The following is a 19695-nucleotide window of genomic DNA, read 5'->3' on the forward strand; positions in this document are numbered from 1 at the left end:
GCACTTGGTCGTGTCTTCCATTTCGGCGAGCGTGGCGAGCTTCGATTCAATTTCAACGTTCCAGACTGTGGACAGGCGGAGGACCCGGCATGGGGACGAAGCGGGGAGGGTGGGATTTAGTGGAAGGGAACGAAATGTAAGAGGTTAATTGGAACAGATAACTGCGTCTGCGTGTGTCGATGTGCTCCTCTACCTCCCTGTCTCACCACCCTCCGTCACCGCGTCCCTTCGGCACCCCTCCCGCGCCACTTTCCTTTCTCCCTTTCTCTCATTCACCAGCCCTCGGTCACATTTTATCCAGCTCTTCGTTTCTTTTTCATCTCCTGTCGTGCAGTCCGCCCTAACCGAATCCGCTGTTACTTCTTTACGTGCGCCGTAAGCGCTTTCTCCTCGTCGCATCGATGTGGCCATTTGTCATTAACGGTTAATGGCCATCGTGAGGTTGTACCGTCGACGTCGTCGAGTGCAGGGCATCTATTTAAATTAGGATATACATAATGCCAAAGTATACACGGACGCCGACCGAGAGGTCGCGGTAAAGATAGAGATTCCTAGAAGAAGAGGGAGAGGGAGAGAGAGGAGAGCGGAAAGCGATGTCGGCGAAGCAGCCACCAGCACGAAAAGAACGCCACGCCGTGGAGAAAACACTTAACAGGGACGACTATTCAAAGTCCGACCAATCCATCACTTTTTACAATATAGCTGGTAGTCAAGTGTTCGATCTTTGCTTTTTTTTTGTATTTCTACAGAGGTTTTTGACCTGGTTTTGCGGTTACACGAATAGAGTAGAAAAAGAAAAGGAAATCACAATTAAGTGATAAAGAAAAAGTCATTTATCGATCGAGGCGGATCTTGGTGTCTAATAATATTTGCGTAAATTTTTCTATTTTTCAGTTCATGCAAACTACAAGCCAATTATATTTGCCGATATTTTGAAGCACAGTTCTAAACCGAAATTGGAATACGTAATATCATAAATTAAATTGGCAAGCAATGTAGTATTACTTTGATGCTAACAATATCGAAACATTGTAAAAAATTGACAGACAGTTATTTGTCGATGTTTCAAGACTGACGAATAATTGCAGTTCGTACAAATTGAAAACCGCAACAACTCGCACAAATATTACTAGGTACCGCCTCGATCAAAAAATGATGTTCTTCGCTCAATTTATTCACATTACCGGTCCTAATTTCATTTTATTATTATTTTTCAAAAAATTAGCTCTGCTGCTAATTCCTTAAAGCGTAGCTAACTGCAACGAGACAACAGAGGGAATCGCCGTCGCGATAGCCAGATCTCGAGACTCGAGTGCCTTTAGAGTCGCAGATAGGAGCAATGAAAGGTGCACGGACGTCGGTTGAGTTAGAGCGCGCCGCATCGTCGGCATTTACATCGCCGCCGACTTGGCTTCGCGTTACGAGGCGATGAATTACTTATAACCATCTCGATCTCATACACCCACGTGCGCGTCTCTCCGGTCTCCGTACCCTTTTATCTTCTCTTCTGACTACCGCCGCGTCCCGCCCGAGCGTGCACCTCTCGTCGTATAAATATCGCGCATTTATAAGCAGTCGGTGACACTTGGTTATCGTGGGATCGCTACCGGTCGCATACTCTGGCCTCGCCTTCGTGCTTTTGCGCTTAATGACTATTATAGAATATTCAGAGATTCTTAAATGAGAAAAATTACTTTTTAAAATGCATTTAAAGAAGAGAGATTTATATTATTATTTCATATTCAGAAAGTACATTTATTTGGGACACGCTTCAAGTTAGCACAAATTTTTCGAGGAACAAAAGGATTAGAGCATCAGAATTTATAATTAAGTAGCAGTTTGCAGTATATCTCTGGAGATGATAAATTTCACTGTTTAGAATTGCAATGTGTGTTCGCTTTATCAATTGCGCTTAGCTATGCAGGCCCTTGCACTCGACGTTCCACGACCGTCGCGATGTCAATGTTTGATGTTTTCGATTTCAGATGATGGATTATACATAGACAGGATGGCGACTCTTGACGTGGGGGGATACGCTCGTCTAGCATGCGGGATTGTGTCTCTCTGTTGCGACGCACGTCGCAAATGTACTCTGTCATTACACGAAGAAGTTCATAGGTTGGCAATGTTAGTACCGATCAGCAAGTTTTTTGCAAAACTTTCCCGTTACAGTCTATAATATTCATCTGAGGTATAGTCTTCTCTGAACGAATGTTTTTTTTTCTATTTCGACGAATAAAAACTTTTCAACAGCACTCGCGTGATGTAAGTTAATTTAATCTACCGCGTCGGTAGATTAAATATTTAAAAGACAATGGTACTCGCGTTCGAATTTTCTACAGTAATCTATAAACACCTATGTGTCCTGATCTCTTCATCGCAGTTAAACCTTTGTTTGCAAGTGAAATTTAAAATTTCCAATTTGCCGATTGGTTTATGATACATAGCAATTGCTTTGTTATTACAAAAATCGATAAATTAACATGGGAAGAAAATAGTCACAAAATATAGCTAAGCCGGCCAACTGTATTTTTCGACAAAGAAAATCTTGTTCGATCGCGCTTCTTGTTCTTTATTGGTAGATAAGATTGTCGGGCGGCTGGTCGTTGACTCAATGATCGTACAAAAGGCTTTTTGTGCAGATCTAAAGACGCGAGGCACGAGGCAAATGGAATAGCGAATCAGAGAGTGGAACGGTACGATTGCAGTAATCAAAGATCAGATGCTGCGCCTGGACACGGGCCTTCGTCCTTCAGACGAATTCCCGACGAGGGACGAGCGATCGTTGGAAAAACGTAATCTCGTAGAAAAATGTATCGACCGAAGTTCCTTGAGAATGGAAAAAGGTTGGTCGTGGCCGGAGCTAGTGGCCGCAGACGACTTAATCAGATTCCTGAATACTTACGAGATATCGAACATTAAACAGCGCTATTCGCTGCAATCGTCTTTACGTTTTGTTTGACGTCTTCTGACAAATTTCTATTCGCTACCGTTCATTGAGGAGCTCACGCCGCGCGTCCCGGTTTGTACGTTCGACCGCCTAACGAGCGGAGTTTACGGAAAGGTTCCCCGCCAGCGGCGCGCAGACATTGCCGATAATAAAGGAGATTGGCTCTAAATTACGAAGTCCGTTGCAGACGGTCCCGCGTTAAATGCCTCTCAGCGACAGAACAGAACAGTCGCCGAATCGGTTCTATAGTCGGTAGGTGGTCCGCTTCTGTATTCCCCGTTCGCGTTCGCGAGAGAGACTCCGTTTCCGTCTTCGCCGTGTCTCGATTTTCCGGAGGCAACGAACGGAGGCCAGAGGCATAGCTATCCGGCGACGGTTCCGACGGTCTAAGGAACTTGGAACCGGAGTTCGAGGAAGAGGCGCTTCTTACTATCGTCCGTGAACGATGGAAATGGTAGTTTGGATTCCCCGCTTGTCTTTCGACTAACTCAGGAACGCTTCTCCACGCTCTCTTCCTTAAACTAATTGCGTAATTAAAAGAAAGTTAATCCGAGCCGCGAAAACGACGTTCGTTTCATAAACAGACGAGGAGGAATCCAATGGCGCGTTGGAAATTGAAGAGAAGGCGGACGACGCGACGCGACGCGACGCGACCCGGCGAGAACTGAGAGCGTCCGTGTTAGTGTGTTCGTGCGCAGGCGACGAGTAATTTAACGCCCGACGAGATTTATTAAAATTCGTTTTGGATATCCATGCGGGTACGCGGCGCGTCGCGCGTATGGTCGGTCAGTCACCGGACTAAATGGTCCTTTGTGTGTCAGCGGATGCGCGAGCCTGTTGCCAATCCGCTGATAAAGTTCGTAACCCATTATCGGCATTAACGCAATGTTGCACTTTCGAAAATATAGCATACAATGGAGATTATCTGCCGATGCTCGCGAGCGAGCGAGCGAGAACGCGTGCTCGAGGGACCGGGGCTTTGTATCGATGCAGTGCACGAGCGAGGAAAATTAATTAATTAATTCTCCGAGGACGTCGAAGCTGACGCAAGATAAGAAAGCTGATAGAATAATGTAGTATCTCGCTGTGTTTAATACGCCGGAGTAATTAATTTGCTACAAAGAGTCGTTCGCCTTTGTGCTTTTACAAAAGATATTAGTGCCTCGGCAGGGCGACGCGACGTTTGCGAGGAAAAATCGTAGAGAAGACCTCGTAGAGATAGTCCTTTAAGTGGTAGACAATTTTCAAATAGCATGAAAAGTTCAGTGTATGTGCGAGTCGTTGTGATGCAGCGGGTGTGAAGCGGTAACAATAACGGCGAGAAATCGAAACGTATATGTGGCGCAGCTGTTACCTGCTGGGAGGTAACTAACGCTAAAAGGAGACAGTTTCGAAAATGTAAATTTCTTCCAAAATGAAAGATGTAAATATTACTTTTACCTCTTAAATGTTAATAATTGTCCTTCTAAAACCCACAGCGGCTTACAGTTAAAGCTAATATTGCCGTACGTGTCTTCTTACAAGCGGTAATCTCACGATATATTATGAACATTTACATTGAGATAATATATGCGAGAAATTTTACGAGCAAGTAATTGTCAAGTTGCATAAATACTGAGAGAGAGGATACTATTTTTTCAGTCGAGTTAAGAGTGTTCGCTTAAAACGAAAAGGTTGAATTTTTAATGTTATTAAAACAGTAGTTACTGAATATTCTTAATACGGAATTGGCATATAATAAGGAGGCATTGTATTATTGCTCTAAAACAAAAGCACATTTCTCAGAGGTTATATATTCAGAGAGAAAAGTTTCTTTAAGTCAAAAAATATTTGTTTGAATTAATGAAATTTGTGCATTACAGTTAAAGATAAGTTTTTTTTTATTTAAAGACATTTTTTGGTTCTTCTTTTTATTAGAATTAATAAAATAGTTTGGTTGTACAAAGCAAATCTTTTTTTAAATGAAAAGAATACATTTTTTAAATCGGAACAATCAAATTATTTCTTACATTTCTATCAGTACTTTCTTTAAATTAAAAAATTATGTATTTAAATTAAACAAATAATTTTACTTAAAAAAAAGGCTGATAACGTTACCTCTTGAAATAAATTTTTATTTTTCTTAAAGGTATTTTCACTTCAACTTAAAAAAAATCAAGTTAAAGGAATGATTTCATTAATTTAAATATTAATTTTTCTCCGGGTATTTCCTTTGCAATTAATTCTGTAATGAATAACGACGATATTGAGAAATATTTAGAAATTCGAAATAAAAAAGTTACGGAACATAACATGGGACACATTCGTGGAATGAGCATGTTGTGTAGAAAAATTTCCCATATATCTTAACCTTGTCTTTTTCTTATTAGAAAAGTATTAGGTGCGAATCGCTCGGGCGGAGTAAGTGCGAAGAAGCGGATCAAGGGACGACTAAGACCTCGAGTCACTCGAATAGCGCTGGTTGTTACTCGCCATGGGGGTGGCGAGGATGAAAAATGCGCGGTGGTCAGCGGCGGAAGCGAGAAAACCTTCGAAGGAAGGCGGAACGCGCGCGTCGGGATCGCTCCAGGAGGGTGGCAAAGTAGGGTGGGGAAAAAGAAGACAAGATAGAGAGACAGAGAGAAAAACGTAGGCGAACACGCATGCGTCGATAAGGACAGGATACGGAGTGCTTTAAGAGCGATGGTAAAAGTGCGGTGAGATATCCGAGCGGTGGAGAGCGGAGGCACCGACATGTTGAGACGATGGAACCGGAGCTTACACAAAGGACGAAGAGGGAGGAAAGGGAGAAAAGAGAGAGAGAGAGAGAGAGAGACGCGGCAAAGCGAAGAAAGAGAAGGAGGAGTAGGTGAACACAGGAGGTAGCGAGGAGACGGCAACACGGAAGAAGGAGAGAAACGGAGCCGATGGAGTCCGGGGATGGAAAGAGAGCGAAGTGACGGTAGGAGGAAGGGGTGTACGAGGAGGGGCGATTGAGCGTGGTTGTAGACGAAAGATACGAGACGGAAGCTACGGACGCCTGGTCTGGGAGTAGATTTTACGAAAGCTAAGGCGGCCACAGGGGGCAGCGGTGGAGGTGGCGGGAGAAGCCGCGTACGATGCGCTACACGAACTGATGTCCCTTGAGGTCAGCCTAGCGTGACTACCTATCAATTGCCGAGACTGCGTCTGGGCCGTCTAAGTGACGCGGCGGTGTGTATGTACACTCGGATATATTCCAGAGATATTCCCGGCGTCGATTCGCCGCAAATGCGTTCGGTTGGCGACGCGCGACGTATACATTCTACTCTCACAATTTCAAGATTCCTGCTATCCCGCAATATTTTTTAAGTGCACCGTAGTAGCAGATTATTTGGAAAACTGTCGCAAAACAGACACGCGCAAAATGTTCGCGACGACCAACTGAATGCCCGCTTATTTAGCCGCGGGAAAATCAAGAATTTTATCACTGTACCCTCGTTCGATTATACCTCGCATTTTCCTCGTATTCGGTCATGTGGATATTAAACGGCATGCATACCGGAAATTTCAACAAACGCACGTAATAAATCTCCGTAATGTGGTGCAAAACCTGAAATTGCAGGTACTGCATCAGTTTTCCCACCGAAACGTTGATCGATGCTCTTACATTCCCGCAATCAACGCCATGTCCCCCCCCCCTCCTCGTTCGCAGAAATCGATCCCCGCCATGTGCATCATCAGGAGCAGCGGCATAATAAAGCGTTCCGACCCCTCGTACTGTCGCGTGGTTAATTCCGCCCCATCTTAACGGGCTTGTACCCGGAAACTGAGTCTATCCTGGAGAACGGTCGTTTGCACTCGCGGTGCTTTTCCGGAATCACTCTCTGCGCTTCTGAGGGCGTTCAGGGATCTCCCCTACTTGTCGAGGCAGGTAAATAAATGCGAGTGGAGGCGTTGTTTACACGTTCTCACTCAACGCGACGCGTCCCCGGCCGAATACATTTCTTTCTTACCGAAACTTCCCCGGTATATAACGCGCGATAGCCGATATCTGAGATCTACGAGCGTGTGTCCGGTCTGTTTTCGCACGTCTGCCCTGCGATACGGGGGTTGATACCCGGGCGCGACGAGAGTGACAGCGTGTTTTCGTCGCTCACGAAACGGCCCCGTACTAATAACCGTATCGCAGGGAGCTGATTTCGCTAATTAATGATGACTCGGAGCATTACGTTCGCGCGTCGACTTCCGCGCGAGCCGGGAGATCGATCGTTAGCGGTTTCGAGCGCCCAATGGGCACTTCAGTTACCATGGCTCTTTTTGTTTGTGGCATCAGCATGGCATAAGAAAAGCAAAAGTTTGGCACTTATAACCATTGAGCATTTTGCGAGGTGGGCAAAGTTCCATCAGAGAGCGGCGTTTTTTTTTTTTTTTAGGTCAAGCAAAATTTCGAGAATAACTTGTCTTCAATATTGAATATGTGAGTTTTATAATGAACTCGTTGAAGCGTGTGTAAAAAAAGTTCTTTATAACTTTCAGCAGACCTCTGAAAAGTTTTTTACAGCACGAAAACCTCGTTGGAGTCAGTAGTTTAGAGCGTTCGTGATATTTGATGACTCGCAATTTTGTCCTGAACTAATAATTACTCGAGAAGTATTGCTACCGAAAGATGAAGATAAGCTCTGCTTGTTCAGCGAAGTATGATTTATACGTCTTGAATAATATATTTCCTGCGCACACGTATCTATATCCTTTACATTTTCCAATGTAAAAATACACAGAGAGATATAACGAACAGATTATTATCACGATAATAGGAGACGTTTACCTCGCGTCATCTCGAAATGTATTATGAGGAGCGCGAGGGAAGAATCAAATTCATTGGTTAATCGCTACGTTCTCACGTATCGGTGGCTTTAAGCGGTGGGCCCGGCCAGAATACGATTTGTCACGCCGATATATCGAACGTGCTCGCCGCGCGCCGCGCGTAGAGAAATATCATCGGTGTACCAATATCCCGGTAAGTGGAATATTCCGGTGGGAAGAGAAGTCGTACCATCGCTCATCCAGTGTGGCGTAACATAGAATGTAAAACCCTTATCTCCACCGAGAGAATTCTCCGCGCACTTTTCTCTCTCCTCCTCTCTCATCTTTTTTCTTTTCTCTCTCTCTCTCTCTTTCTCTTGCGCGAGAAGTATCTATCACACCCCTCACGGCCCTCACGGCACCACCACGACGGCGGCGGTCCTACCCTCCTCATATCGCGAAAAACCGCTGCGTCTCCAGCGTTACGCTACAGTCGGCTAATATCGAACGATGGAAATCGTTCGCCCGCCTCTGTACGATTCTCCCTGCGACGTTCTCTTTCGGTGTCTCCGCTCGCATTTCACCGACGCGGAAGCAGTTTAGGATATTATGGAAATACGATTTCCATTCTTCACGCTGCCTATCCGTGCAACGGAAGCTTACTCTGCCTTTCTCACCCTCCTCCCCCCCTCCCCCCCTCGATTCCTCCCTTCGCCGTTCAACTACGTAGTATATCGTTCCGTCGCGTTGCATCCGCCAATGAACTCCGAGCGAAGACGCATCGAGATTACGGGACAAACGCGAACGGCGCAAACGAGGTAACGGTGCCGCCGCGTGTTACGCGATGTGCATAAAATGGAATCTCAGAGTTAGGTAGCTGGTGGCGAGTGGCGAGGAAGGACCAATGACGACGATGGTCGAACTGTGCCGAGGGAAAACCAGGGCACGAATAGTTGGGTGAGACGTGGCCGCGCTCGCGGAAGAGATAAAAGATAGACAACGGACGGGAAGAAAGAGAGACGAAAAAGCGCTACCCAACGGAGAAAAACGCGAGGACGGGAACGAAACGAGAAAGAACGAGTCGCGGCGGAAGCGACAAAGCGCGGCGATGAGAGAGAAAGAGAGAAGGAAGACGAGGAGAAGGACGACGAGGAAGAGAAGAGAGAAAGAGAGACAAAAGCGGAAGAGAGAAGAGAAGTTGCGCGCGGGCAAGGGGGGTCGCGTAGGTGTAGCTATAGCGGGTAGTTGTTGGTAGAGGACAGGGTGATGCATGGCTATGGGGTCGCCTGCTTCACCGCGAAATGTCGGCGCCGTGCAGCCGCCCCGCGCCGCTCGCCTTTTACATACTCGACGTACCCTCTCTAAACCCACCGCCTCTCTTCCTCCTACCGTCGCTTTCTCGTCCTATGCTCCTTCGCCACCCTCGTCGTCGCGGCTTCCTCTCCTCGGTATCACTTTGTTTGCCTTTCCCGCGGCGGGCCGTCGCGCGTCGTCGTGCGCTACCTTACTCGCGTATACTCTTCTCGCCCTCCCGCCCCCCTACGTGCGTGCATATATCGATCGCATGCTCGACCCTCTCCCTCTCGCATACCGCTCGCTCCCGCGATGCATGCCGCGTTGCATCCCCCCTTTGCCGCGCGCATCTCGGGTGTCGCTCGCGACGACAGAATCCGTCGGATTACAACGTGTGTTTTCTACGAGCCGCGGCGAACCGCGCTCGCTAAGACTAACGCGCGCGGATTTCCGGGCTGCTTTGATTGCTCTTGGGGGCAGAGTGCGGCATGCGTGGATTTCCCAGTCCTAGACGCTGTCGTTACCCTCCCGCCTTCCTGTTTGCTTTGTGTCGCTCGCGCGGCGGTTACGGAGACAGAACAGACGTCTCTCTGCCTCCACCGCGCGCATATTTTGCGCGCTCATCAAGGTACGGTGAAGGGCGCATTTCGAAGAGACACACATACTCTCTCTCTCTCTCTCTCTCTCTCTTTCTCATGATGTGAGAGGTGCGCTGTAATGGTGCGGTTACAGTATGCAGTCGGTTCGCTTTGCGTTAATTTTAATTACGGAACGCCGTGTGAATTTATGCGCCACTTTGCATACTTCACGGGCGTTGCCGTAGAATTTGGGAGATCTCGCACCGGGACGTGCTGGGCGCCACGAACGTAAGCGCTGACGCCCGGTCGACGACATATTTTAGCCGCGCTCGTTATCGCGTGGCGAACAGGTTGTTGGGTGCTCTGAAACGACGCGACGCGACGTCAGAAACTGAGTTCTTGGAGGAGCCTGAATATTTCTGAGGGAACAACGCGCGGAGAGGAGATGTTCTCTTCTCTCGTTTCACTCGTCTCAAATCGTCGTTGGTGCTCGCTCGCTCCTTCTTCGGTACACCTCTCGCTCGTTTCGGTATCGATCGTCGTGTACGAAGCGCAACCCGAAACGAAGGCGCGGGCTTTCGGCTTCGCGTTCGTCCACGATACACAGAGGCCGGCGAAGATTGCGCACGACGTTCCGTGTTCCCTGTAGCGAAGCGCACGAATCTCGGTTCGACAGTTTAAGATCCGTGACGTGGAAGAGAACGGACGGCACGTCGAGCGAAAAACAAAGACGGGGCGTAAGGGGCTTGACATGTCGAGTGCGTGCTGCGGACCAATATAGCTCGCAGCGCACTTGAAATACAGTGAGGTTCGACGGGTTTACGCTCGAGGGATGGAGTTAATGACGGGTCGTTTCGACGCACACGTTGATATCGATCCACGCTCAATGGCACACTCGATTTAAAATGGCGAATTTGAATAATAAATATAAATAACGCAGTCAATTGATTTAATTTAATGCTCAAATTATTTTTGTAATATACGAGAAAATAACAGGCCAAATCGTCAAAATAATAAACGTTTGAAGCGACGTCAAATAAGATCATAATTAATCTCACCGTGTTAAAATGTTGTACAATTCTTCAAGAATTTATATATCTTTATATTTTTGTTTTTAATTAAATATCCGAGAATTTTGACAGCTCGGTTGCAGTATGACAAATCTTGTCTTTAAGTACATGATTTATTTTTACGTATACGAAGTTTGTAAAATAAACTGAAAGAACGATTTTGCTATGTAATCTAAAAATTTAGCTGGATGCAGACTGAAAAATGATTTTATCAAAATAATTTTGTTAGATGCTCAACCAATTGCTAAAATATCAAAATTTTTTACAACATTGCTCGTCACGCTTCAACTTTATAATTATTTTGAGATCTGTATCTAGCGAAATTTTTAAATGACTTGAGCAAAATCGTTTCTTCCGTGTAGTAGTTCGAGTACTAATCCAAGTAGTTTCCGTACTTATTGCAAAACCACATTTGCTCGTTCATATTCCGCTGAGAGAATCCGTTGGGAACGAAACGTTAATCGAGTCTGAGTGCTAAACTTCGATCTGTAACCGTTCGGAACTATTTCCAGATATGCCCTTTGCCACTCGACAATCGTCAACAGCAAATCCAGGTACATAATCGTATAATAACGTCTCTTACCGGACGTGGCGCCGTGGTAACGGTGGCGGCACCGGGCTGTGAAAGTTATCCATCATCGAGTACGAGTCGTGCTCGACGGACTTGTGATCGAGGCCCTCGAGATGATCGAGACGCAGCAGCTCGGCCTCCCGCGGTGAGTGGAGCTCACAGTGGGCAACGTGGAGCAACGGTCTCAGAGAAGAACCGCCTTCGCATCGTTGCTGCCGCGAAGGCGGCCTCGCCACCTGACGGTCTAGACCACCATCCGCAGCGTGGTGTTCGTCGCCCCAGACCTCGAATTCACCCGCCGCCGAATAATCGCCGAATCCGCCGTTGCCCTTCACCGTTGCGCACTTTTCGATACCTTCGAGGGCGAATCTGGGGCAGGAGCCCCGTTCGCGTTCAACGGCGTTCTCCTGTCGTTTCTCTCCCTTTCGACGATATTTCACGAGATACTCCTTGGTCGGCAAGGTGAACGAGAGGCTGCCGCGACGGTTGGATCGTCGGGATGTCAGATTTCCGGCGGGTGCCGCACGATCGGCATCGGCGTCCCGCGATGATGCAGTCGGGGCTCTCTCAAGAATCGTGGATCTCTAGGATCGCATATCACGCCAAATTCGCGCAGGATGCACCGCGTGACACGTCCTCGCCGCCGTCCTCCGGGATGACGTTGATCGAACTAGCTGCGAGTCACGTTTGCGAGTTCATTGATCCTGGACGTTCACGGGTGAACGCTTGGCAAGCTCTTGGCCCCGCGGGGACTCAGGACGCACGGGCGCGGGAGTCGTTTAATGTTAAACACATTCCACGTCCGCCGCCGTAGCAAGGAGGTGGAGCGCCAAAAGGGTGCCACAGACTCCGCGCGCGCTACTGCTCGCACGACCGGCAGGCAGGCAGGCAGGCTAGCACGACGACAGGGGGAGAAACTCGCGTACGCAAACTTTGTTATCGATCTGTCAACGCCAGCGAGAAAGTTCAACTTCCTCCCGCGAGCGATGTTCGACACGGCGATTCAGCGTGGCCCGAACTTGGCGTCGACCCGTCGAGTGCGCCGCGACGATTTCGGCCGACACTCACGAACGTGCTCCGGATTCGTGAACGAGCGTTATCTGCTCGCGCGAGCGAGCGACGTCCGACTATATCCGACGTTCATTCACCAACTTGGCTTGGCGGGCGCACTCCAGAATCGCGTTCTCCACAGACACTCCACAGAAAAAAAAAAGAAACACCACTATCTGACCGGCTACGTTATTTCACCACCTAGCCACTTTGACGAGAAACGAATGAAATCCCGAGAGGTTGACGGCGTTGCCCCCTTCGAAGCTGTGTTATCAGCCCTCGTCGAGCGAATCGAATGGTGCAGCCGCCGCTTTCACAACGAATTCCGGCGCGCGTCAAAGGGAGCACGTTCCAGCGCGCAAAGCTCACGTCGCAGAATTCAATCTGCACGTTTCGAAAAAGTGCGATCAGCCGGTGCGCTCTGTGGACCCGCGCTCGCGGGCATTCTCTTAGCCGCGAGCGCTGTCGGTGCTCGATTGTGCGAAAACTAATTGGGTCAGCGGGCCGAGGAATGCACGCAGATCCCGCGCTGATGCGGAGCGTGAGTGGAGCAGCTCCGAAAATCCCCGGGCTTTATGCGATGGCTCGCGTCAGCGAGGATAACGGACCGTCGGACGTCCAGCTCTGGATTCTCGCGAGCAGCGAGAGAGAACTTTCGCGACAGCGCGCTCCGACTTTTCGCTCGAGGTCGATCGAAGCAATTTCCTACGCTTTAGTCCGCCCTATCTGATTCCGAAGTGTCACGTCGGAGTTGCCGACTGTTTGTCGATTCCCCGAGACTTCCAAAGTGATTTAGCTGTCGACTTCCGGAGAAGAATCGTTGATCGTTATCGGGAACCAACGACGCGGTCGTCTCGTGAGTCGCGCGAGACGCTCTCTTCTAATTTCCAATTTTCACAGCCTCGGTGTAGCGCCGAACGCGTGATCGGCGCGATTAAAAAATCAGCGTGGCCCCTGGATAGCGAAAGGATTGCTCGTTGTTGCCCGTTCGTCTTGTCACCGTCACGAGACTGGACGCGCGAGACCGACGTCTCCTCCTTTCGCGCACGACGACGGACGGGGTCGTTAATCTCGGTCGGTCGCGGGGAGACGCTGCGAGTGTGCGAGACGACACGCAACCGCGGCAGCTGCGGATCAAAGACTGAAGGCGCCGCAACGCCCGGCACGAAGTGACACTGAAGGTCCCCACCATCACGAAGCCAGATTCGGCGCGTGCGCCCACGCGCGTCACCAACCCTCACTCTCCTCGGGCCTCAGACTCACCCTCGTTTCGGTGTTGCGACCCTTGCGAGAGAACGCCGCCACGCGGAGGGTGCGGTCACTACTCGGATCGTCGCACCGTGGTCGTCGGCCCTTGATGATGCGCCTTCCATAAGGGTCGCGGGCGCTCGGGTGTCGATAGCATAAATCTATCCGTTTCACGGATGACGCGTAAGAACACGATGGCGGCAAAGACTCGGGACACTTTTCACCTTTCAATTATTTTGGATACAATGTTTTCCTTCTTTTTTTTACAGCGGAATGTATGTACACTACATAAAATTGTCACGTGACAAATTTCAGCCTCAGAATACATGCGAGTTAAGTTATTTGTATTTAAATAAATTTCTTTTCAATATATCGCCAAGGTAAAATATCATTATTTGTACCATCAAATTAATATAATTAATATTTCCGGCAAGACACAATTTTGATAAAAGAGTTTAATGCATCACAAATTCTTCGCTTGCACGCCACAGAAATTAGTCGTGTATAAAATAGAGCAATGTCGATTAGTATTTAATACGTTTGTCTAATATTCCAAAATAAAAAAGAATACATAGTGGGATAGTAAAGTGCGTAGATTGTCATTCACATTTTGCGTTTTACAATCCAGAATGCGACTGAAGTAGTGGGAAAAGAGAAAAGCGATTAAAGGCACGTTGTACGTGCCAGATTTAATTTGATATCCTGGGTTCGTTCTGCCGTAAGCACAAGTTTTCGAGATACTATATAGATGCAGTCGCGGACACACGTAATAGACGTGTGCACGTGTAATGCTACCCTTGCTATGGCCGAGCGGCGAGAAGAGAAATAGCGACGCGCGTGCGCTACGACAGGGATAACTGTAAAGACGGGGTTGGAAAGAGAGGGTGTGTGTGTATGTGTGAGTAAGAGAGAGAGAGAGAGAGAGAGCTGCATGGTGGTGGATTTTGTGGACGTCGAGCACTTGTATTTTTTCGATTCGGGGTCAAAGATCCCGTCACCACGACCCCGTTCATTTAATACGTCCTTAAATTAGTCGATGTTATGCACTACTGCAACGCAACTTCATTTATTTTGATATAAACATGTTACTATACATTTATTTTAATTCCTTATTTGTCGATACTATGAGAAATATATATATTATATATACTGTAGAAATCAGAGTAGAAAAATAATATTATTATTTTCGTTACTTTTTCCAATAACGATCGTTACTTTTTCTATCTCTAGATAACAGTAATAAACATAATCGTTACTTTTATCGTTATTTTAGTTTTCTATTATCTTTGTACTCATTCAATAGATCGTTAATCGCATGATTGGATAGAAATATTCCGATACTTTATATCTTGGGCTGCATTCCTCTTTGCCCCTGATAGCCACTGTCGCTATTAAATAATTTACATTATATACAATATATACACACATATATACTATAGATTTTCAGTACTAGCGGTGAATATTGGAATGCATTCTTAATCGTGACAAAAAATGTAAAAAAAAAAATGCTTAAACTAAATTTCTGTCAAACTGAGCATATAAAATATAAAGAATTAAAAAAATAATTAGATAAGTTTAATATAAAGGAAAGTTTACACTCTATATACAGATTAGCTTACAAAATTTTAAGTTTGAATATTTATTACATTTAACATTATCATATAATGTAATTTTAAAATCTAATGACTTATAGTATTATAAAAAAGTAGTGAAAAAGTAACGAATCATTACTTTCAAGTAACGGTAATAATAACGCGTTATTTTTTAAAATCAGTAACGAGTAACGACAACGAGTTATTTTTCTCAAAAAGTAACGGTATATAACGTGTTACTTTTTGTGAAAAGTTCCCAATCGTGGTAGAAATTGCTGCAGTATTGTGACCTATGAGATTAATAAATTAGATATTATATTATCTTTATTACAAGTAGGATATGTATAGGTGTAATGTATCGTGTGGTAAATCCGTTATTTTTATTTTGACATAAAATGTTTTCACACACATTTAACAAATGTTCTATTTATGATCATTTATGATCATTTGCGGATTTTTTGAGACACAATACATACATAAATAACATATTAATTATTTATTAGTAACATAAAAGTAATTCACGTTGATTTCATGCCACGTTTTGCAACAGTTTTATACCAAGCGATTCTACAGCTTGCCAAAAGTGATTAACATTAAATTTTGTTTAATGCAGAGCCTTGTGTATTGTCTATAGTGTATATCCAGATTAGTAAAGTTATATATATAACTTTCATTATCAAAATGTATTAACGGTAAATCCGATTAACTATTTCGTGCGTTTCGTCGATAAGTCAATGTAACGAATTAAAATAAGTATCCAATCATCCTATCGGTGCAAATAAAATAATATTTTATGCAAAATATTTTTTGAAACAAAATAAATTTCTTGGAAAGTCAGATAGCTTAATAACACTTGTAATAAAAGTTGCAGTTGAATTCCACGAATCTTTACGGAATATACTTATGTAGGTCAATTCAGACGAGTCGTCATGGCACTTCAATGCTGAAAGGCGGCCTTATTAGCGTCCGACATAAGCTTCTCGCATGAAACTTATTCTCCGCGAAGAAAAAAAAAAAACAAATAAAAAGCTCTTCAGCGAGAGATGCAACGTAGATTCGCGTAGAATCATCGGGCACTTTAATCGTCCGACGCCACTTCGCTCCCTCTCATACACAACTCGTGAGAACGATCGGAAGGAAGTTTAATTATCTCTTCAGTGCATCGCGCCCCGCGCGGTCGTTGATACTCATTCGCGCCTGTGTGGACGCATGTACGCACATCACCCTCGCCTAAATACATACTCACAAATATGTACGTACGTAAACGTTCGTTCAATGCGCGCATACATGTACGCACGTACGCACGTCGCGTCAACGTTCGAGAGGTAGGAAGGAAGATGGATGGATGGAGAAGTTGTTTTATCCCCCGTTGTGCATCCGCCAAAATCCACCGCGGCAGCCTACAACGTTTACCCTTTTAGCGGCAGCGGCCGCCGCCGCCGCCGCCACCAGCACCACCGCCACCTCCATTGCCACTCACTCACGACGTTCACCATTCTTCGGTGCCCTAAACTATCGTCCGGAACTCCGGAACTCCGGGCTCTGGAATGCGTCGTGTGTACGCGCGTACGCGAGTAGATGGAACACGGTCTCGTATGATCCTGGAAATGGGCGAGAGGGATACGGAGCGGGGACGGAGAAAATTTGCGACAAGCTCTTTGATGTTGCTTAAACAGAAAACGCCAGCTCCCACCCACTCGTCCGTGTCGCTTTCCTACGTCGCGCACCCCCTGCTGCGTCTCGCGGCGTAGAACCTTCCTTCCTTCCTTCCGTCCTTCATACTCTGTATACTTTCCCTGCTGTCCCTCCAGCACCACCTTCGTAAAACGTCGGACGTCTTTGAATCCCGCCCTCTCTCCTCCTATCCCGCCCTCATTCTCCTCGTCGCGCGCTCTTATCGTGCATCTCCTTAGTTCTTTAGTCCTGGTCGCTTTGTGACGCGGCTGCCTCACGACGACGACGACGACGACGACGACGACGACGACGACGGAGATATCGCTTACCCTCCTCCGTGCCATAAGCACTCATTTGTTCTCCTTATCTCCTCGATAGTCACTTCTCTGCCTTCGGGACGGCGACCTGTCCGGACGTGCGGGAGCGTCCTCAGCTTTCTTCCCGTCTGTCGCTCGTGGACGACCCTGAAGACGTTCCGCATTGTACAGGCGGCCTTAACTGACGATAGTGAAATAAGGAAATAAATTGAGAAAGTGAGAGCCATTTCCCAAGGTCATTTCGGAGGCATCGTCAAGTCTTATTCAGAATTTTTAACCACCGTGAAACGCGCTCTCTTTGATGTTAATACCTCTGCGATGTTATCGCTTCGGGGCAGATGGTGGTTTTCTTTAATTGAAATTTTCCTATTACGGATTTTCATGTTGCTTTCCAGTTCCTCGTCGCGCTGGATTTTAATATACTTATATTGTGATATTTTACAAATTATGTCTTTTTTACAATTTATGATATATGTATATTGCTATTTAATGAGATAATTCTCTCTCTAGAAATATATGTGTAAAACATGTGTGTTATATAATAAATAGGTACGAAGGCAAGTCAATAGAAAAGCAAATCAAATATTATTCCATGTAACATTTATATGCAATAATAATGTTCTGCTCGTTATTAGTTTCCTCGCGCTATCTAATTAAATTTAAAATTTATTTCGAGTATATTATTCGTATATACATGAAAACGTTGTCGTCTAATTTTCTTAGTTCATTAATTGAATTTTAAAGTAATTTTCTTAAGGGCTTCTCCATTTGGAAATTCAGCTATACAGAATCGTATATAACGAGCAAAAAACACGCCAGCAAAATGAATCTATACGCGGATTTTATCCGTTTGTATTTACAAATCCTGATCGCTGACGTCCTATAAATATATTTTTGCACTTGGTTATTAATGCGTTCTTGCGATACTTGCAATACTTGCGATGCTTGCTGCAGTGACATTACAATATGCCCCAGTTTTGCCGTTTATGTACCGTACGGACTACAAGCGATAGGGTTGTACGCATGCATACGTCGGATTACGTTGCGTATCGTTTCTGCGGTTGTGACATAGCGCGATGCTTTCAGTTGAATATTCTATTTGAATAGAGAGAGATAGGGAGAGAGAGAGAGAGAGAGAGAGAGAGAGAGAGAGAGAGAGAGAGAGAAAGGGAGGACATTTTATAGTCTCGAAATAAATAAAAAAATAAGTTAAATAAAGTACAATGTAAAATTCCTAATGACACACTAGAAAAGCGTGAGAATAATAATCAAGAAAATCTCACTGTTTACGTGAAAAATGCAATCTACAATATTAACATTTTACATGCTAATAGCGTAGCAGTAGCGTTGACTTTGCTTCATAGGAGAATGCTATCGGAAGCTTCGAGAGAGCCGAATTATAACACCGTGGCAAGTGTGTCGCAAGCGGGAGAAAGAGAGCACGTCGTCATTACTGACGAACCAATTTTCTGCGACGCACGTTACATCTCGAGTATCCTCAGTGGGATTTACCACGCTGCGAGGAGAACCCAAAGATGTGCCACGTAGACCGTAGACGATCGTGGCGGGAATGTGCCCGCGCGAGGGAGCGAAGGAGAGAGGGAGAGAAAGAGAGAAAGAGAGAAAGAGAGAGAAAGAGAGGGCGAGCGGAGGAGAAGTCAGCGGAAGAATGGTCGATTTCATATGAATGCATTCCATGCAAATGCGCCGGCGAAGATAGAGAGTAAGAGGGGAAAAAGTTGCGGCGCAACGAGGGATGCGCGGGGGTTGGAACGTGGGGCACGGCGATGCGAAGATAATTGGGTGAATACATTTGGGCCTGCGGTGCGCGCCCGGTGGAGGAGATATATTCCTCGACCGGGGCCCGTCCTCTTGCATTATGCACGCGCGTACGTACATACGCGACATACACGCGGGAAGACGACACAGAGCCCGCGCACGTATTCCGTTCGAGGGAAACGAGCTCCGCATTGGCGATACGAGCGAGTCTCAGGTAGCTGATTTAAAAAGGAGAACGACGGCAAGAGAGAAGAGATTCCCTCTTCGAGGACCTCGGGCAAGTACGTCGCTCATCGCTCTCGGCCATTGTCTCGCCTCGGCGAGTGTTCACTTTGCGAACGGTCGATAGTCAAGAGGATTGCAGGACCCATTCTTGTATGTCCATGGTCAACTGACGCCTTATATATCGAGAGATCCTTCCAGAAATGCGGACGAAATAATAAAAGAGAATTTATCTGTAGAGAGATGGATGTAAAAGCTACGCGAAACGTCACTTTTTATATTTTCAGCGAAAGAAAAACGAATTTGCATAGACGTTAATCCCTAAAATAGTTTGCATATGGAGGCGATCTATATTTCCCGATGAAAATAAAAGAGAAAGGGAAAGCGAAATCCATTGTATCCCATGTTTTATTTCTATTGAGAAAATACGAATGAATACATAACGCCGTCCAAATATTTTAGGAATATTTTAGGAATACTTGGACGACACAAAATATTTTAAGATTCAAATTCCATGCGAATTTGTCTGTCAAGGACCGCTTAAATTCTCAAAGTATTTCACACATTGATACGATCGGTATCTCGTC

The 19695-nt window shown here is 46.0% G+C and overlaps 1 protein-coding gene across 8 annotated transcripts in view; it reads right to left on the reverse strand.

Moving 5' to 3' along the window:
* Nucleotides 1–19695, reverse strand: part of LOC105196443 (teneurin-a) — a 480887-nt gene that overhangs the window by 81386 nt on the left and 379806 nt on the right. Inside the window, exon 1 of one of the 8 annotated variants that reach the window (XM_026136511.2) lies at nucleotides 11239–13427. The exons of the other annotated variants lie outside the window; for them this stretch is intronic. Within the exon in view, the coding sequence (XP_025992296.1) occupies nucleotides 11239–11294 (56 nt within the window). The 5' untranslated portion in view covers nucleotides 11295–13427. Of the gene's footprint in view, nucleotides 1–11238; nucleotides 13428–19695 lie in introns of those variants that run through there. 8 annotated transcript variants of the gene reach the window in all.

This window comes from Solenopsis invicta, chromosome 2 (assembly GCF_016802725.1).
Source record: "Solenopsis invicta isolate M01_SB chromosome 2, UNIL_Sinv_3.0, whole genome shotgun sequence".
Lineage (NCBI taxonomy): Eukaryota > Metazoa > Arthropoda > Insecta > Hymenoptera > Formicidae > Solenopsis > Solenopsis invicta.